This window comes from Rhinolophus hipposideros (assembly GCF_964194185.1).
Source record: "Rhinolophus hipposideros genome assembly, chromosome: 12".
Taxonomy (NCBI): Eukaryota; Metazoa; Chordata; class Mammalia; order Chiroptera; family Rhinolophidae; genus Rhinolophus; species Rhinolophus hipposideros.
Window position 1 is genome coordinate 42811894 of NC_138058.1, and position 20962 is coordinate 42832855.

General features: G+C 42.7%; 1 protein-coding gene across 18 annotated transcripts in view; it reads left to right on the top strand.

Moving 5' to 3' along the window:
- NRXN1 (neurexin 1) overlaps positions 1 to 20962 on the top strand; it is a 1108907-nt gene that overhangs the window by 1075962 nt on the left and 11983 nt on the right. For 10 of the 18 annotated variants that reach the window (XM_081069306.1, XM_081069310.1, XM_081069291.1 and 7 more), the window contains one exon: positions 37 to 124. In XM_081069306.1, the coding sequence (XP_080925432.1) occupies positions 37 to 124 (88 nt within the window). The remainder of the gene's footprint in view (positions 1 to 36; positions 125 to 20962) is intronic. The other 8 variants (XM_081069308.1, XM_081069311.1, XM_081069305.1 and 5 more) reach the window with 1 other exon arrangement.

Sequence of the window (20962 nt, forward strand, 5' to 3'; positions counted from 1 at the left end):
CTTTAAAGTAATATACTGAATGTGATTCTTTTACAGACCACAGATGACATCCTAGTGGCCTCAGCAGAGTGTCCCAGCGATGACGAGGACATTGACCCCTGTGAGCCGAGCTCAGGTGGGTTAGGTTAGTCGACTTTTTTTCTTACTTTCTTTGCTTTACTCTAAATCTTTTTGCATGCTATCGTCCTTAGAAGAGCCTTGCATTTATGTCTAGAAGTCCATTCTGTTAAAGAATGCCTCATTATGAGGTTAGGGTTCGTGCTTTTACAATGGATACATTTTTACATTTACTCAGAAAAAAATTAAAATACAAAAATGAAACCCACCAAGATGATGTATTTCAGAAGAAGCAGTGGGGGACAGCACACAAGTCTTACTGCCCACATTTCATTAACTTACAATGTAATTTTTGTGTGTAATGGTATAATAGGCTTTCCCATGGGTCACCCATGGTAAAATTGTAAGGCTTAAAAATTGCAGTGCATTGTGGAAAAATTATTTGACCTTTCTACTGACAGAAAGTCCCCACCACTCACTATGCCTGCAAATTATCTTAAGTGATAGATTTCTGAGCTTAGGAAGTGAGAGTATTATGGCAGTAGTAAAACAAACAGCAGGTAGACAGTCCTTACTATATTTAATGGAGAAATATTTGAATCTCCCTAAAATTCAAGCTGATACATTTTAACTCTAGCTGATGCATAATTTCTCCTCTTTCTTTGTGATATGGTGTGACTGACCAACACATAAATACTGTCTCCATGCAGCCTTGTACCGTTTCTTCTCCTTTTTATTCAAATGGTGGCTGTAGACCCTAAAATTAATAAAATAATAGTCAGGGTTTTATTCCAGATATTCGTAATATCAAGTATTAGGGTCATTTCCATAGTTTCCTTTGTAAAGAAGTGTTTCTTAGAATTCAATAATTGGCTCGTTTAGGAGAACAAAATGAGTGCGGTAGATATGAACTAACCACTTTCGGGTAATGCATGACCTCTGGAGATGTCACCTAGACCACAAGGAGAAACTTCATGTCACAATAAGATAATTTGCATTCTTGTGAAGAATATCACTTTTAAATGAATCAACTCCTTCTGATACTTGGATTTAAAAGAGGGGGTCCAGGATGCGTACCTTGCATTTCCTTTTGGTCATCCCTTTTCCCTGCTGATTGTAGCAGCTACTCATTTATTCTGATCACTTAGAGCACCTGTGGAGAAGCAGGAGCTTAGCAATCGGGTCTCAGCGGGAGAAGGTTTGGGAGATCTAGACTGGCTGTGTTCTCATCCTCTGCCCTCTACCTCCGCACTACCAATCAAAATCCTCAGCCTCCAGAATTTTCTTTCATACCCATTTATCGGAACTCTAATAATCATGTATTCCATGTTAGGGTCCGGAGTCAACCCCTCCTCAAGCGAACAGAAGTCACACGATAATGCAAGTCACACAGCGAGGTTTATTTCCAGCTAGCTGGGGTCCGAGTATCTGCCTGACGCAGCGGGTTTCAACAAGGACCCCAAACACACAAAGCTAGGGGTTTTTATAGCATAACATTTTAAGGCTCTCAGTAATTTTCATGCAGGCAAGATATTTACAAGACTTTTGGTCCTGTGTCCTTGCTTACATTTTTGCTGCAAGATAAGCCTTTTCTCAACAGAGCTTCCTGACCTTGCAATACGTGGTGTTTATGATTAATGACTAGGTTATTTTGGTCTGGGGGCTGTTCAGAAAAGGGCTTCTTGACCCTTGAGGAGGCAGTTCTGGTGCTACACTATTCTACATTCCCCTCCTTGTGTTGTTCATAATGAGGAATCATGTTTATATGTAGACTGACCGTAGAGGCCTGCAGAGGCAGGCAATTTCTTATACTGATGTCGTAGGACTATGAGCTGGACAGCATTTACACGATTTTTTATAAAATTAGTAAGCGTATTTAAAATGTAGGGGCCAAAAGTTAAAATAAGCATAAGCAAGACAACCGGGCCAATTAGGGTGGAAATCAGGGTGGTGAGCCCAGAGGACCTATCCATGCTGTTCGGCCCTGATCTAACTGGAAGCCCCAAGTTAATCCCGAGATCCAACTGCTTTCTTTTTGTGCCAATTCTTGGTTGAATTGGACACGTGTCTCGGGTACTCGATTGTTGGAGTCCCTAAAGGAGAACTTGACTAGATCCCTGTTTCCAACGTCCCACCGTCGGGGCCCATTATTGGAAGTAACACAACTCCAACTGCTACAATAATACCTGTCTGGGCCCCCACATGTTGTCCAAGAGTTTCTCTAGTTCCCCAGGCACGCCCAAAACCCTTGCGCCCTATACCCTTGGCGGGTGTCGATTACGGCCCGCTTGGACATGACAGAGTAGTCCTGCTGGTGTCTACGTGTGGCGCCAAAGATATTACAAAGGTCAAAAACCAAGTCCGGCTACCACGTATTAAGTGGGGCAGTACTTGTAGTGCTATATAGAGTTGTTTGAGTCTGCCCGTCCATTAAGGTCCATGTCTGCTTATAAGGCTGATGGGCATTGGTCTCCGTGTGGCTCCTTCTCCAGATGTTGAGCAGAGTCAGGGCAAGCAGCAGCTATCTTACAGTTGAGGGTGGCAGGGGGCTTAGCGCTTCTCCTAGGTCGGGAGAACTGTAGCTTCAGGGGCTTCTTAGGGTGTTGCAGTACAGTCCACTCCCCAGCTTGCATCTGTTCCAGCGGATTGGCTCAATGCACGTGAGAGTGATGGACCTAAGGCCCGATGCCGTCAACCTTTAAGGCAGTGGGGGTAACCAGAAGAACCAGATAAGGACCTTGCCACCTTTCCTCCAGGGTCCGGGACCTGTGTCTTTTCACCCATACCCAATCTCCTGGGACGATGCCATGTTCCAGGTTCGGTGCGTCCTTTGTTTATACAGGGAATGCACTAGGGGCCATATCTCCCGCTGGACCTCCTGCAGGGCTCGCAGATGGACTAGATAATTTGGGGCCATATTAGGGTTATGATCTGGTAGCATATAAACAATAATGCTACCAATAATCCCCATACAGAATTTCAAAGGGTGTCAATCCATGTGATGGACTAGATAATTTGGGGCCATATTAGGGTTATGATCTGGTAGCATATGAACAATAATGCTACCAATAATCCCCATACAGAATTTCAAAGGGTGTCAATTCATGTACATATGGTGAGTTCCGAACCCGGAAGATGGCATAGGGTAGGAGTCGCCGCCAGTCTCGATGGCCAATTTAGACAAAGTCTCCTTTAAGGTCCGATTTATTTTCTCTACCTGCCCTGAGCTCTGAGGATTATATTTACAATGTAACTTCCAATTGGTCCCCAATACTTGGGCCAGTCCCTGTAGGACTTTACTGATGAAAGCTGGGCCGTTATCAGACCCTAAAACCTCGGGAATCTCATATCTGGGAATAATTTCCTCCAACAATGCCTTAGTAACAACCTGGGCCATCTCCAGTTTCGTGGGGAAGGCTTCTACCCAGCCTGAAAATGTGTCAATCATTACTAGCAAGTACTTATACCCATACCTCCCAGGCTTTACTTCGGTAAAGTCCACCTCCCAGCTACGTCCCGGCGCCCTCCCCCTTACCCTTGTACGGGTATGCAGGGGTCCCTTCCTACTGGGTTTTATAGCCTGGCACCTAACACACTGATCCACGATCTCCTGGATCTGAGCTGTTTGTCGGGGGAACCGGAGGCCAGCGGACTCGAGAATCGTCAGTAACTTCCTCTTTCCTGAGTGGGTGGCTTGGTGCAGGTTGGAAAGGAGAAATAGTCCTAATTTCGCCGGCAGTATCAATCTTCTCTCTTTATCCCGATGCCACCCATGCTGATTAGGCTCCGGGCAGTGGTGGTTCCGAATCCACCGCAGGTCTTCTGGGGTGTAGTCAGGTCGCGGGGGCAGGCGCGGGAGCTCGGGTGCGGGCAGGGCGAGTGTTAAAGCTGATGAAGCTACTGCTGCTTGCTTGGTGGCTTCATCTGCCCACCAGTTTCCTAGTTTCCTTCAGCCTCCGGGGTCCGGGCAGACTGGTGTCTAGGGACGTGGACAATTGCAACTGCCCGGGGCTTCTGTACGGCTGCCAGTAGTCTCTGCACCTCCGGGAGATCTCGCAGTTCCCTTCCTTCCGCTGTAACAAAGCCTCTCTCCCGGTAGATGGCGCCATGCACATGGACAGTGCTGAAAGCGTAGCGGCTATCCGTATAGACAGTTACTCCTCTCCCCTTGGCCCGTTCTAGTGCTTCCGCCAGCGCGATCAGCTCAGCCTTCTGGGCTGAGGTCCCAGGGGGAAGCGGGGCACTCCAAATGATGTTCCCGCTCTGGTCTACCACCGCCGCACCCACCCTCCACGCCCCGTCCATAATGAAGCTGCTTCCATCAGTGTACCATACCAACTCACTGTTAGGAAGGGCGGCGTCCTGGAGGTCGGGACGCACCTGGGTGACTTCGGCTATGATCTCCTGGCAATCATGCAGGGGGGCTTTCAAATCTGGGGTCAGCAGCAAGGTGGCAGGATTCAGAGTGGTAGGTTCAGCGAAGATGATCCGGGGTGCATCTAGCAGAAGTCCTTGGTAATGGGTTAGGCGGGCATTAGTCATCCACCTACCGGGGGGATACTTCAGGACCCCCTCGATCGCATGGGGGGTCACCACCTTCAAATGTTGCCCAAAGGTGAGCTTATCTGAATCCTTCACCATCAGGGCTACTGCCGCGATGATTCTTACGCACGGGGGCCACCCTGCTGCAACTGGATCTAGCCTCTTGGAGAAATAGGCAACCGGACGTTTCTATGGCCCCAGGCGCTGTATCAGCACCCCTTTCGCTATTCCCCTCCTTTCATTAACAAAGAGAGTGAAGGGCTTCAGGGGGTCCGGTAATGCCAAGGCTGGGGTTCTCAAAAGAGCGGCCTTAAGTTCGTCAGAGGCCTTCTGTTGGTCTGGCCCCTAGGCCCAGGGGGCCTTATCCTTAGTTGCCTTATACAGGGGCTTTGCTATCTCAGCATACCCCAGAATCCACAGCCGGCAGTAGCCTGTTGTCCCTAAAAACTTACGGACCTCTTGGGCAGAGGTCGGAACTGGAAGTCTGAGAATAGTTTCTTTTATGGCTTCTGTCAGCCACCTGGTTCCTCCTTTTAGTTTATATCCCAGGAAGGTGACTGTTTGCCTGCATATTTGTGCCTTCTTTGCACTGTCCCGATAGCCTAATTGCCCTAGCTCCTGGAGAAGGTCTCCAGTGGCCCGTCAGTATTCGAATTCAGAGGGGGCCGCCAGAAGCAAATCATCTACATACTGCAGGAGTGTAACTGAATTATGGCTCTGGCGGAACGAGTCCAAGTCCTGATTCAGGGCTTCATTAAACAGAGTAGGAGAGTTTTTGAAGCCTTGTGGCAGTCTAGTCCAGGTCAACTGCCCGGGGGTTCCCGTACTGCCATCATGCCATTCAAAGGCAAAAATATGTTGGCTGCTGGGTGCCAGGGCTATGCTAAAAAAATGCATCCTTTAGGTCTAAGGTGGTATACCAAACATGTGAAGGGGGCAAAAGACTTATCAGGGTATAAGGGTTGGGGACCGTGGGGTGGATGTCTTTGACCCTCTTATTCACTTCCCTCAAATCTTGGACTGGCCTATAATATTCCCTCCCCCCCCCCCCCGGTTTTTTTAACGGGGAGAAGCGGGGTGTTCCAGGCAGAGTGGCAGGGTTTCAGTATCCCAGCTTCCAGTAGGCGGTTAATATGTGGGGTAATCCCCTTCCGCGCCTCGGAGGACATGGGGTACTGGCGGACCCGAATAGGCTGGGCCGAGGCTTTGACTTCGACCATCACTGGTGCTCGGCGGGCGCCAGACCCACACCTGCTATCTCTGCCCACACCTGAGGGTATTTCCTAAGCCAATAATCCATGTCCCGAGGCCATTCTGTAGGCAGATGGTTGATAGGATTGTCCTGCGAGGTGAACAAGCAATGTTCATCCGCAAGAGATAGGGTTAAAACAGGGAGGGGCTGTCCCTGGCCATCCATTACCTTAATGCCACCTGGCTCAAAGTGGATCTGAGCCCTGACCTTAGTCAGGAGGTCGCACCCCAACAAGGGGGCGGGGCACTCAGGAATAACTAGGAAGGAGTGGGTCACTTGGTGGCAGCCCAAGTCCACCCGGCGCCTACTGGTCTACCGATAAGTCTTGGACCCAGTTGCCCCTTGCACTAAACTGGTTTTCTGAGATATAGGCTCTGTAAGTTTATTCAAAACTGAGTACTGAGCCCCTGTGTCTACCATGAATCCCACCGGCTCCCCCTCCACATACACGGTTACCCAAGACTCGGGGAGGGCATCCGAGTCCTGTCCCCCCTAGTCACTATCTATTCTGGCCCGCAGAACCCGAGCGTCCTGTCCGGTTTGGCCCTGTCGCTTGGGACATTCCCTCTTCCAATGTCCATATTCTTTGCAGTATGCACACTGTCCCCTATCCAGTCTGGGCCCCGTTCCCCGAGGTCAGGCTTGTCCGGCCAGCCCAGCTATGCCTTGCACTCCTGCCAGTAAACCCTTTGTCATCTCCCTCTGCTGTCTCCTGTTTTCTCTTCTCTGATGCTCTCTGTCTTGCTCTCACTCTCTCTCTCTCTCTCTCTCTCTCTCTCTCTCTCTCTCTCTCTCTCTCCCTCACTCAATCTCTTCCTTTTTCTTTTCTCTCTCTCTCTATGGCCCTCTACATCTGCTGTTTACTCCTCTCCCTGGTTCTCCTCACTTTCTCTCTTCCTTCTTCTCCCAGTTTTTCTTTCCTTCTATAATTTCTTTCTAATATCTGGGGAAGCCTGGTTCATAAAAGATATAATTACGGCTGACTGATTCTCCTCTGCCAGGGGGTCCAACGGGGTGTACTGTCTAAATGCCTCATAGAGGCGTTCTAAAAACACGGCCGGGCTTTCATTTTCCCCTTGCATCACAGCTTTTACCTTGGCCAAATTGGTGGGGCGGCGTGCTGCCGCTCGGAGACCTGCCATAAGAGTCTGGCGGTAGACTCTGAGACGCTCCCTACCTTCTGCACCCCCAAAGTCCCAATCCGGTCTATTCAAGGGAAAGCGCTCGTCGATCAGGTTTGGCAAGGCTGTAGGCCGCCCATTGTCACTGGGGACATCTTTTCTAGCCTCGGTGAGGATCCGCTCAAGCTCCTTTGTGGTGAATACGGTCTTAAGAAGCTGCTGGCAATCATCCCAAGTGAGTGTGCATGACAGACTCAAACAAATCAGTCAGACCTTTCAGGTTCTCAGAAAAAGAGGGGTTTTGGGCCTTCCAGTTATACAGATTACTGCTTGAAAAAGGCTAATACTGACAGGCTCGCTCCCCATTAGGACCAGTCCCTCCTTGTGCTCGCACGGGGAGGATCGGTGCCCCAGCGGAGGTAGAGGAAGACGGTTCCTCCTCCTCCGGGGTCTCTTCCCGGTGTCTACGAGGCCTCAATCCCCTCACTGGTCCCTGGGCTGGGAAGGGGGAGCCGGGGGAGGCGGTCGAGTGAGGAGACCCGGGAGGGGCAGCCGCCTCAGGCTGGAGCAGCGCCACAGGCGCATAGGGATGGGGAGTCTCTTAAAGATCTAAGTCTATCAGGGAGGGATATACGTTCGATCCTTCTTGCAGGATGGGTCTTTGGGTTTTCTCCCGGGGTGTCAGACCGGCCGTAGGCACCGCCGGTTGGCGGGAGGGCCCAGAAACGGTCAGGACCTTAGGGGGATCTTCCGGCCTTTCAGGGCTGAAGGGCTTCAGCCAGGAGGGTGGACTGTCTATCAAGTCCTGCCACATCAAAATATAGGGAAGGTGGTCTGGATGGCCCTGCGAGCCAGGCCGATTAATAATATCTCGGACCTTTCTAATAATGTCCAGGGAAAAGGTCCCCTGGGGGGGAGGCAGCCTACATTAAAAGTGGGCCATTCTGCAGAGCAGAATGTATCAAACTTACCTTTCCTCACTTCCAGGCCATAATTACGAGCCTTGGCGCGGATTTTAGGAAAGTGGTTCAGGAGCAGAGTCTTAGGTGTTACCTGAGCCTGTCCCATAATTATCATAAAGAGAAGCCAGGAAAAGACAAGAAATACAGTGCCAGCAAATATACACAACCGCACAGGAGTTTTCAACACCCACCGGCCGGTCAACCACACCACATCCACTGGCGCCGTCTCATTCACACCAATCACACCAGGATTCTTACCCAGGGCCCATCCGAACGGCGTCCACTGCGGACGTTGTTGGGCCACCTTCTCGTTGGGGACATCTCCCACGACTTCCAATAATGGATCCTCCAGGGTCGCAACCAGCTCCTTCCTTCCCGTGAGAATTCTCAAATTGGGACCGGGCAGAGACCTGTTTCAGTCTCTCCGGCGGAGGGCCTGTTTCAGCCCTTCCCTGACTGGAGGTGGCCAAACCTCCTACCTTGGTTCCTGAATAAACCTCGGTATCAAGAGTCGTCTGTTCCCCTGAGGTAGAGTCTTTTGATGCCGGACGAGCCCCTAAATGTTAGGGTCCGGAGTCAACCCCTCCTGGTACTACACTATTCTACATTCCATTCCTCCAGTTTCTTGATCCCCAGATCCATTTTGTTTTGGTTATCTGGACAGATGTAATCCCTTCAGCATACCATCTTGGGTCCCTTTGCCAAGATCCTCCTGTCTTTCTTTTCATTGGTATTCTCATTCTCTCTTAGTCCAAAAAAAAAAAAAAAAGGAAGACAAAAAGTTATTGTTCTTTTGTCCATTACATCATTCCCATCTCTTTGTCTTCTCCCTCCCTCAAATTTCTTCTTTCCTGATTTCTCCTCCTGCTTTCACATACCCAACCAGGACATTCCTTTTTGTATCTGATCTTCTCTGAAATCCTTCAGTATGGATTGTTCAGAAAACAGAGTCTGGTGTTTGGTTGTACACTAATGTGTGTGTATGTTTATGTTTGATTTTGTTTTCTCAGTTAGCGTTTTCTAAAGAGCCATCAATTTTTTTCAGTATTTTCTGCTGTATTAACAAAGTGCTGAAAACAGTACAGGTGCTTACTAATTACAGTACTTGCTGATTTTCCTCTGGCTTGAATCCTTTTGCTGTGTGAGTATAGGCTATCGTTCTTTTATATACAGTGTTCACCTTATATAAAGTACCTAGTAAGCCTTATTATGAGAACTCTAATTGCATTTAAAATTGTCACTTTTTTTTTTCTTCTTGAGCACAGGTAAATGATCCAAGTCTTCCAGCCTTTACTTATGGGTCTTACTAATCATTCCTTAAAGACTAATTTACTGTCTCTCTCTTTCTCTGGGGACACTGGCCTAAGAACAGGATGGGGTATAGCAGAGAGAAAGCAAAAGATTACCCTTTTGTCACCCTTCTCTCCTTTTTATTCCTGTGACTTTTGTTGGCTTTGCTAAACATTATAGCACAATGGAAAGTGAGAAGCAGCTTGTTAGTAGCCATACTCCAGATAATCTTTCTGCCCGTTGTTTTCTTTACCATAATTAGCACTTATCTGTGAAAGAATCGTGTTTATTTATCTGTTCCTTATTTGTTCATCAATGTATGGCTTGCATCCCCCCATAAGAAGGGAAACTCCATGAAGTAAAAACCCTGCTTGCTTTGTTCCCTGCATGGATTTGTTGTGTAAATTTTAATTTTGTTCTACTACAACAAAGTCTGTTGTCCAATACACAAGACACAATAATTATTGACCTATCTGATAACTACTTCAATACTCTTGTACCAAATCTTATTTAACTTTTCATCCTCTCCCTCAGTGCTTCTTTTTTTACTCCCTAGTTTTCAATTCATCAATTCCTCTTAAGGCTTAAACTTCAAATTCTGTTGCTTCACTGGGATCATTTGCCGTAGGCTTTTCTTGTGATCCTACCTCTCCTTAAAAGTGTCTTGATAGTGTATTCCATGAATGGTTTCTCTTTCTATATTACATTCTGTAGGTGAGATCTCTTTTCTACATTGCCTTGTTCTGTCCAATTCCCTATGATTTTTTTTCATGCCCATCTTTAATAATTCATGTAGTGTTGCTCTTTTGGTAGAATTGGCTCTGTTTGTGTGACAGCTTCCTAAGGAATTCTTAGTTTATATGATATTTTTCTATTTTTGAACTATTTTATTTAGAATAGAGGGGATTTTTTGAAAATCCTCTTCAAATTTGAATATTGTTCTATATAGGATACCCCTCCTGTAGGTCTTTGTCTCTTAATATACGGTTTTTCTTAAATATCTTTTCTTACTTTTCATGTTAAATACAAATAGAAAAAAAGATGGACAAAAGTTGTAGCTGCGCATGTTATTGGACTTTGGATGCTGGATACTGTTAGCTAGAGCTTGATAAAATCATTGCAGATTACCAGCAGATCATATTTTGGAAAACTGGCTTTTTAAGAAAGTAACATTTTGAGTTAAACATTCAGAAATGAACCATATCTGTTATGTACTTTTGCTACTCCTTAAGCAAGTGAAAGGATTTTCTTTTTTTTTATAAAGAGATACGTAATTACTTTTACAGATGGGTTGTCCAAATCTTGTGTTTCACACTAATGTTTCATGCTCCCTGAATATTTACATATGAGGGTTCTCTAATCACCCTGACCCACACTCCCTTCAAAAACTGGCTACTTCTCTGAAAAGGTACTATGTTCATTCTTTAGGTGCCTTCCTAAGGCTATTAATGAAACAAACAAAAAATCGGGCATTTTCTTGAACACAAGTAAATTAAGTCTTCTATCAAGTAATTGATGAATTTGAATTACCATGTGGTTCCTCCACTCAGAACTTTTAATGAAGACAGGCATTGTATATTTGATGGATTGTCAGTTTCACCATGGATCACGTAGTATGGAGTCCTACTGTGCGTTCACTGCTCTGTTAAACTTTAGGAGCAAAAATAAAACATTTACACCTTCAATTCTATTCCACAAAAGGACATATTTCGTTCTACCCTGGATGCTTTAGCAGCTATTCTTTATGATTACCAGGTTCTTCATCTTTGACATTAAAATGTCACCTATTTTTTCAGGTTATTGCAAAAATTAAAATTAATATATTTAAGATACCTACTGCAATGCCTGCCGTGAAGCAGGACATAAATTACAGCTTTTCTTTTTCACAATTTAGTTATATAAAAAAAGAATATTGAAGCTTTTCTTTTTTTTTTTTTTTTTTTTTTTTTTTTACCTTTTACATAATGTCGTTACTTTTCCTAGCTGAAAATTGGTGGGCAACTGATGAAACCACTCAGGCCTCCTGATGAGAACTGTACATGTTGAAACTATATGAGGAACAACCACTCTGGGTGGGAAAACGTGGAATGCAATTATATTTGATTTCAGCTATATTGTCTTACATGGTTAGCATTGGGTGAGAACTTCACATTAGTATAAACAGTGTTTCAGAATATGAGCGGGTAACTATGCAATTCAGGAGGTCTAACTGAATCCCAACTCTTAGCTGACCTATAGAAATCTGAAGCAGCCATTGGTAACTAGGTCCCATACCCTAAAATGCCCACTTCCAGCTACCTGGACATGTGACAAGTGGATGATGTTTTCTTCATACCTTTTCTCAAAACACACTTGTACCTTCTGTGCTTTCCCCTCAACCTAGAAGTACAGTTGTTAGATTAAATGAGTCAATATATGGAAAGCATGTTGTAGAACAATGCCTTGCTCAGTGCTATATCCGTGTTTGCTGTTACTACTATTTTATTGTATAAATATACACGTACTCCAAGATATTTTTACATGAATAATTTTTTGGAAAACAGATTTTTTGAAATCTTATGTTTTAGTTTACTTAGTAAATTGACAAAATGGCAACACTACAGTTCCAAGATGAGTCAATCACGTCAGTATATCTTAGTCTTGAGGCCCTCTTCTAAATAGACCCCTTTCTCAAAGCTCCTCAAGAAATTTGAAAAGGTGATTTTTATGTTGATATCTGAGACTGTAAATGAAGATAATGACTCTTTGGTGTGGAAGCTTCCTAATGAATAACTCTAATTTTTAACTTGTTACGAAGTGAATAAGAAGACCAGCTTGCAGTTTCCTGGGAGACCTATTTAGGAAGGACAATTTCCTTTTTTATTTATAATGCTAATAATATGTCTATTCTCTTTGTGTGTGGGCCAGGGGTAGCTAATAGGATATCGTCCCACTTTCATATCAATTAAACCTTTGCCAAATGAGAAAAAGAAAAGCTCTATTGAGTAATAATAATAAAAAAAAAATCTCGGTAGTTAGAGCAGAAGAAAAGCATTACGATTTTGGGGGCAATCTTTGAAACATTAGCTGAACCAATGGGGATGATGTGGTCAGTACAGCCCCTCAAAGGATAACTGTTGATTGCTCATCAGTTGTTCACATTGATCAAGGTTCAGGCTATCTGAGTAATGATGGACCACAATAAAAACTAGCATGTACTGAAAATGTATTCTGTGCTCATTGTTCTTAATACTTTGAAAACATTCTGTTTCGCCATTTTACAAAACTGGAGTATTTTCATATTTCTGAAGATTGAGCACTCAGGCACCTTGCACATATGGATTCATTTTTAAAATATTCATGTAAATAATTCAATGGCTGGCATAAATTTAAATTTGATGCCAAAGGTCCTTTACATGTATTACTATTCGTTAGGCTAAATTTGCTACAATTATCATGTAATTTTGAGAGGTTTTACAGCGTGCTCTTTTGAGAAAAAAAATCAAAGGATTTCTACTGAAATTTCTATTCCACTAACTGCATTAGAACTAAAGATATGTATATTGAACAAGGTGCATCTTTTCATTAAATAAGTAATCACAATCAGTTAAAGCAGTATATCACTTATTAGATTATATTTTTAGAGACTGATTAGAAGATAATTCTGTGCTGCATTTAAATTTGGGGTATTTATTATGTGATTATTCAAAAACAAGTTTAATTAGCCAGTAAGTGAGCAATAATGAGTTCTCCATCTTTTGAAACATCCAGAGCATCTCCTGAGCACCAGGCCAGAGTGCTCAGCTAATCCTAGGTGCAGGATGGGGCAGCTGGATTTGAGCTACTGATGGGCTGGTTGGCTTTCAGTGTGTGACATGCTGGTGGAGAAATCTTTTTTCCATATAAAATTAATTATCCAGAAAACTGAAACAAAAAATGAACTCTCTATAGTTCAAATAAAAAAAGTCATTTTAGACATCGTTTGCACTCACTTTTCCCCTGTTTTTCTGAGAGCGGTAATGTCAAAACAAAAATTACATTGGACAAAGTTAAACAGGCAAGGAAGATTTATTCAAGAATATTGCAAGAGAAAGAGGCCAGAACTCAACTCCAGCTCAAAAACAACAACCAAAACAAACAAAAAAATCAGACTGGAGAATTTTAAAAGCTGAAGTCATAGACCATCTTTGGTTTGCTAATCGGCCTTACCCAAAGTAAAATCCTTCAGTATCTTCAGAACTGAAGGTAATTCTACAACTTGGAGTAAAGCCCCCTCAAGGTAGGCTCCTACCCTCCCACAGAAACCAAGAGATGAGGAGCAATCTTCCTTGAAGGTTTTATTTCAAAGGGACAGCTCCTGAAGAAAAGGTCCTTAAGAAAACAGTCCTGGGATGTAACACTAGCAAGAGGCTTTTTAAAAATATTTACATATCAAAGGGCAGAGACCGGCATCTGGAATTACAAGTTATCTACAGTAAATGCTCAAAAGACTGGGAGGCCAGAGAACCAGAGGCAGGAAGAAGCCTGTGTGAAGTTTGGTCTTGCTTGTAGGGGACGGTTAAGGTGAAAGTCTTGGTCAGTGAAGGTAATTCCACCTTTCCAGGCAACCAATTGGATTCACCAAATTCAGCTCCTAATAAAAGGATCAGTAGGAAACAAAATAGTAAACAAAAGGTGATTTTTGTTTGTTTTCAGAACCAAGCAATTTTTACTGAACATGAATTTTGTTGACCTCTCTATGCTTTTGGAAATTTTTAAACAATAAAATGGTATGGATCATTGTCACATATTAGAAAAACCCTTAAAGATCATTTTGTAAGAATTGTGATAGGCAACGGGGAGTATTAGTTTTGGCCATAACTTTGGAGTCAGAACTAGTTTGAGTTGCAGCCTTTCCTATGCTTGGGAAAGTTTCTTAGCATCTTTGAGACTCAATTTCCTAGTGTATAAAATGGGTAGAAAAGGGTTGTTACAAGATTGAAAGAAAATGAATGCACAGTGCTTAGCTGAGTGCCTGGCATGTACTAAGGTTGTTAAATATTTATGATCAATATTTATCATAAATAGAGGACCTATTACAAATAGCTTTGGTTTTGTGCCACCTGAGAAAAGGTATTAACAAAATACCAAGGAAACTATTCTACATTGTAGTGAGGTCACTCAGAAGATATACTGATTTCATCTGAGTGAAAAATGAGCATTATCTCTTTTGATAGAGAATGGGCTGTATTCAAATGTCTTAACTAACATATGTTTGGCCGCTTATAATAATTACTTAGCAAGTAAGTGAGTTTGCTGAGTTAGATTAAGAATCTAATTAAAAGTGCATGGCTACTAATCTACAACCTTCCTAATAAGTAACAGAAAAATCTGTTCAATAATAGGTTCACGATAAAAATATTAGGCAGTCTACATGTATCTAGCCTTAAACTATTAATAAATAACAATTCACATCACAAGTCTTTATTAGAAAATGCAAAAATACAATAAGAGCCTTTCTAAAGTGTGAGAGGTTCTGTTGAGCTTTGCAAGGAGACAATGAGATACATTGTCATGATTTAAAATACTAACCAAAATTAAAGGAAGAAATGTGGTATAGGTTTAGAAAAATATAGGGGAATTCTATCTCTTACGTAAACATGAAATCCAGGAAGAATAAAATCATGTTTTCTTGTATTTGTGTCAAATGCCTACTTTGATAATGAAATTGGCTTCCTGCGGCATTTTCTTGGTATTTTATTAATTATGTTTCCTCCAGTGATATCAGAGGTAACCCAGCATATCCTGAATACCACACCGTAGGGTATGTTGCTTCCGTAAAGAGCCAAAGTTTGTTTTGTTGGTTCATGTGCTCCAAAGAGCAGCAAATGCTATGTTAGACTTTAGTCGACATGTGTCATCTCATGTTGACTTGTTGATTGAATCACTCTCATGAGGAAAACTGGAACTGATAATAAAATTGGAATGACACGAATGCTCTGGACTTCAGGGAAAGATGCTGGAGTAGGTAAATGCTGTGGTTTACTCCTCCGATGATGACATCAAAATCATAGAACCACCTGAGAACCACCTGAGAACCACCTAGCTGAACAGAAGTCCTGTGTCCAAAGCTACAAAGAAGAAGCTACAATGAGAACTGTTAGGAAGGGTGGACACGTACAAAGGGCAGGTCCCACACCTATAGTGTGGTGATTAAGTATCGGGAGGTATATCTTGGCTGCAGAGGTTCCCCCAGCGTCTCAGTCCCACTGGGCTCCCAAACCAGGGTACAAGTGCCGGGAAGAGGCGTTCCCATACCATCTGGTTGTAAGAACCAGAACAAGCAGCAGCCAACCACAGATCACTTTCCAGCTCCCACCAAGTGGGAGCCAAATACAAACAGCAGCTTACCTTGCTCTGCACCAAACCCCCTCCTAAAAGCCTCCAGGACCATCAGACCTGGTGGCCAGCTTCAGACCACACCAGAATACCACCCAACCATCTCTACAAATGACATGCTCAAAGGGCAGAATCAGGTGGCACAAGAACCTCGCTAAAGTGACTCCTACTCTGTGGGGTGAGACCCTGAACAACAGCTTGTCCACTGTCATCTCAGCCAGTCAGCCTGAGTATCAGTCCCACCCATTTATGTGCCAACAGCAATCAAAGCTTAATTACAACAGGGGGCTCACTCAACAGACACTCCTGGAGCACCCAACTCAGGTAACCAAGAAGATTGTGCCACTGGGCCTCAAAGGACACCAATTACATAATGTCACTGTGCCAAGACTGGAAAATGTAGCAGATCTACCCACTACATAAAAAGAAACATAGGGAGTCAGCCAAAGGGAAGAGACAAATAAACATGTTCCAGATGAAAGAACAGGACAAAACTCCAGCAAAATAACTAAAACTGGAAACAAACAATCTATCAGATACAGTGTACAAGATACTGCTTATAAAGTTGCTCAATGAACTTCGGGAAAGAATAGATGGACTCAGTGAGAACCTCAATGAAGAGATAGAAACAATTTAAGAAAAGAACCAGCCAGAAATGAAGACTACATTAGAGACAATAAACAGCAGATTCAACGAAGCAAAGGATCATTGCGTGACAGGTAGTAGAAAACATCCAATTGGAAAATCAAAAATAAAAAAAGAATTTAAAAAATGAGGATACTTCAAGAGTCTTCTGGGACAACATCAAGTCTACCAGCATTCACATCACAGGTTTCCAATCCCTTGCTCTCTATCTCTCCTTCTGGTTTGAAGAAATAATGACTGAAAACTTCCGTAGTGTGGCAAAAGAAATAAACATACAAGTCCAAGAATGCAGGGTCCCAAATAAGATGAACCCAAAGAGGCCCACACAAAGACACATCATAATTAAAATGACAAAGGTTAAAGACAAAGTGAGAATCTTAAAAGTAACAAGACATGGCAGTTATTTACATACCAGAGAGCTCCATAAGACTGTCAGATGATTTCTCAACAGAAACTTTGCAAGCCAGAAGGGATTGGCACAAAATATTCAGTGATGAAAAAAAAAAAAAAACCTACAACCAGTATTACTCTACTCAGAAAAGTTCTCTGCCCCACAGAGCTTTTTTAGAGAAAACGATTAGCTTTTCTGCCTGCTCTTATAATCTGTCTGCTCTTCTCCCTAAGACATTCAGGAACATTCTGGGCCACAAGAGTTAACCGGGCATACCCACCACACACCCTTGCCCTGTGATGGATGGCTTGTCTTCCGTGTTTCCCAATTCTAGGCTTGACATGCTTCCTTCTCCTGGGCTCAGTGGGGAAGCTGTCTAATCTTTCACCTCAGCTATTTCACTTTCACCAAAAAGAATGTGATCTTTTCCCAACAAAATAAAATTGAGACAGCAATATCTTCCTGACAGGAATATAAAAATGATCACCCAGAGTGAGTAAACCCAGTTTTAAAATCAGGAAAACTGGACACTGCCTTGTTACCCACAATGACCTGGACTTACGCAGATGCTGTGTGGGATCCTGGTTGAGGAACAGTGCACATAGGACCCACACACAACGCTGCCGTTTCATTTAGATACGCCTTGGAATTCCAGATCAGGTAAGAAAGGAGGAAAGAGAGAACTGAGTCAACAATTTTAGAAAGTAAACCTAAAGCCTCATCAAGAGTTACTATTTCTGAGATAATAAACCTTGCTATCAGTTATTACCAAAAAGTGGTTTGAGGTGATTGATTTCAAGATACCTAAAAACATATCATAATAAAATTTTGAAAGAGGAAGACATTTAATTCACACCCATAGGAGCCAGACAGCACTGATACATTAAGAAAGAATGTTTTGCAGATAAACAGAAACAAGCTCCTCGTGCAGCATGGCAATTAATGGTCTGACACAATGCGCTCTGCATGTGAATGTTCATTTGCCACCTGAATTCACTTCCCTTCCCTGTGTACAGTGACTCTTGTGGAGCTTGACAGTCACTGTGAGATCGTGGGGACAGAGCCAGGAGTGCCGTTTCCAGGCTCTCGGCCTCACATGGAAAGGTGCTCACTTGGGTAGTAAATGGCCATCAACTGTGATTGGATGGCCATTATCTGTGGCTAGTTGGCCGTCAGCTGTAACCGTTAAGCCAATGGCCACTAATATAACTGCCTTGGCTACGCTAGCAGTAAATGGGGGCTGGCAAGAGCGAATTGCAGAGAGGCGGTGAGAATATAGTGATATGACGCCCCTACTTATGGCTCCGTGGGTGTTCCTTTTTGGCCTCACCATGTCCTGTGTTCTTATATGGGGAGCGGGAGCAGAGACCCCACCTGCTGCCCCGCGCGACAGAGACTGACTGAGCCATGGCGTACAGTACATATTGTAGAATCGTCTACTTGCTGTGACAGCGGCTTATTCAATACCTTTCACGTGGAAGACACAGGGGAAAATCCTCAGACCATCATTGTCTTTACATAGCACTTTCTCCTTCTCAGAGCACTTCCCCCTGAGCTTGTTTATCCTCACAGTGAGCCTGGGGGCCACGTAATGTATCCCCATTATGTTTCGGATGGAAAAAATGTTAGCAGGACACAATTAATTGCCAAGGGTCACTCACCAAGTTAGGTGTAGTGCCTGGACTAGAAGCCGATGTCCAATATGCTTTTCATCATTTTGCGTTGCTTTCTTAAGATTCTGTGGGAATGCAGACTCCTTTTACTACTGGGAAGAGCGGATAGGTGGTAGGAGGTGCAGTGATTCCAGCAGTGTCTGGAAGGGGTAGAATTAGACGGCTGCTTAGTAAAGAGGCCTCAAGTGTTCGGTTCTGCAAGAAAGGATAAAATTGGGAATACTAACAAATTGTTCTGCAGTCATAAATGGAGAGACATTGAATGTACACAACTGGAATGGACATACCTGAGTACAAATTTTGTCTGTGCCATTTATGAAGCCTAAATAGCATAACCTCTTTGAGACTCAGTCTCCTTTCCTATAAAGTCATGATAACACCTACATCACAGAGTTGTCTTGAGGAATAAATTAGATAATTTGTGTAAACTGCACAGCACAGAACCTACCATATAATAATAATTCTAGAAAGGTAACAGTTGTTAACTAAATAAAACAAGAAAAGAAATTTAAACTTTACAGTAATTCAGAAGTCATAATAGCCATGTTAAACATCAGTCGACAATTAAATCATGTGAAAATATATCTACTAAGGGTAAATTCATGCACTATTTGAGAGGAAGTTAAGAAAGAGCATTTTGATAATTATACATATTTAAGTTAACCCTGAGGTATTATGAAATCTTTCCTGGAGCTCTTCAAATTCTGATTTGACCTATAAATTATGAGGGGGGGAAAGGTGACTGTAGCTACTTCTGTCAGAGAATTGCAAGGAGTGCTGCCATATTCACGTGCAACACACGTGTGCACACATATGCACGCAAGCACACATGCATGTGCATACATAAACACACCCCTTATTACTCTAGCTATAATAATCATGGTGCAACTTTTGTCATCCTATAAACTAGTTTCCCCCAAAATTCCTGGTTCCAGATTTGAGGATTCCTTGCAATGAATCCCCTGGTTTTGTGTAAAGATTGATTGTTAAACTTCCTACATGTAAAAGTGTGAAATGCATCGTAACAAAAGTGGTATCTGGGTGTATGCATTTTCGGGTATTTTAGTCAATGAGTTGCCAGGAAAAGAAGCTATTTTGCTAGGGAAGAGTTTAAGTAGAAATGAGTAATGGAGAGTGTCATCTACATTCAAAATATAGCTCTTCTCGCATTTTCTGAAATGTAATACATTTTGATGAAAAACTGACTCTCCAGGCTCCTTAGCTTTGAAACGGAGTTTCTCAATTATTGCCTATGTGGCTTTTCTTCTGCTTGACAATTATGGAAAGTTTGACTTGACTGATAAGGCCCTTTTCAACTTTCTCACTCTAATAGCAACAGGAATGAAAAGTACCATAGAAACTTCTGCTACTACTCTGTTGAATGTGAGAAAAGACTTCCAAGTCAGCTCTCAACTATTTGTAGTGCTGTGGGTGTCAGATGATGTTGATATAAATAAGGCACCCAAATGAATCAAACTGAAGACTGCTAACTTGGTCCACTTTAAATAACTCAGTGAGTTACTCATCAGAATTAAGCACGTATTACTTGGAGGATTAGGGAAAATAAATGCTGATATGAAACTTGCATTGATACACGTTGATACCAATTCTCACAGAAAAAATTGATTTCTGGTTTAACTAAATAAATTTATATTATTTTACTTTAGATATTATAGGGGTGGGAGTTAGGGAAGTATTAAGGTAAAAATATTTTATAAGAAGTATGCAATATTACTGCCAGTGTTTTGCCCACTTATTCCCTTTACTCAAAACTCTAAAATCAAAGGTCTCACACTTTCTGAATGGTTTCATACACCCCAGTCGACTCCTGAAAATTTACAAACTTACAAAAATCTCGTCCTCTAATCAGTCAGAAAACATACAGCTAATGTGTTCAATCTTCATTAGATGTTGGAAGGTAGGGAAAGGGTAGAAAAAGAAATAGAGTCACAGGAAACTATCAAAGAATAGCAAACTAGTCTGGAAGAAAAGAAACAACTCAACAGAAATAAAACTTAAGTCTTCTTTTGCCAGCTTCAGGCTATTCTATCTCATGTCTTCCTTCTTGAGAAATTCTCAATGTCTTTCCAGGGTTCACTCTAGAAGGCCTAGATCCTTCTCCTCCATTAAGTTTCATCCTAACTACCTTTTACTCAGAGAGCCCTTTACTGATGACCCTTTCTAAAGCCTCCCCTTCGTTATTATCTCTCTGAGTACCCACTTGTCATGCCTTCTTGGGTTACTGAATTTTTTTAAATTTAAAACTGCCCTTTTAAATTTTCTTGTATTTTCTGTTTTATTTCCAATATACTGTAAGTTTTAAGAAAGTAGAATCCATGACTGTCTTGATACCCTCAACATCTTATATGGTACCTGGTAAATAATTGTTACTCAGTAAATATCTGTTGAAAAATGTTAATTATTTTTTTTTTACTTTAGTTTTTCCCCTTTTATCCCATCTGCATTAACCAATGGTAACAACTTAGCATGACTCTTTCATAGACCTTTCACCAGGTTCCTATAAACATATATAAAATACAATGTTGTTGGTTTTTTCTCTCACCTTATAAAAATGGAAGCATGCTATATGAACTGAACTTCTTCTCTTTTCCTAATGTGTTGTGGACATATTTCAGGTCAACAGATTTAACTCTACTATTTTTAACTCCGTT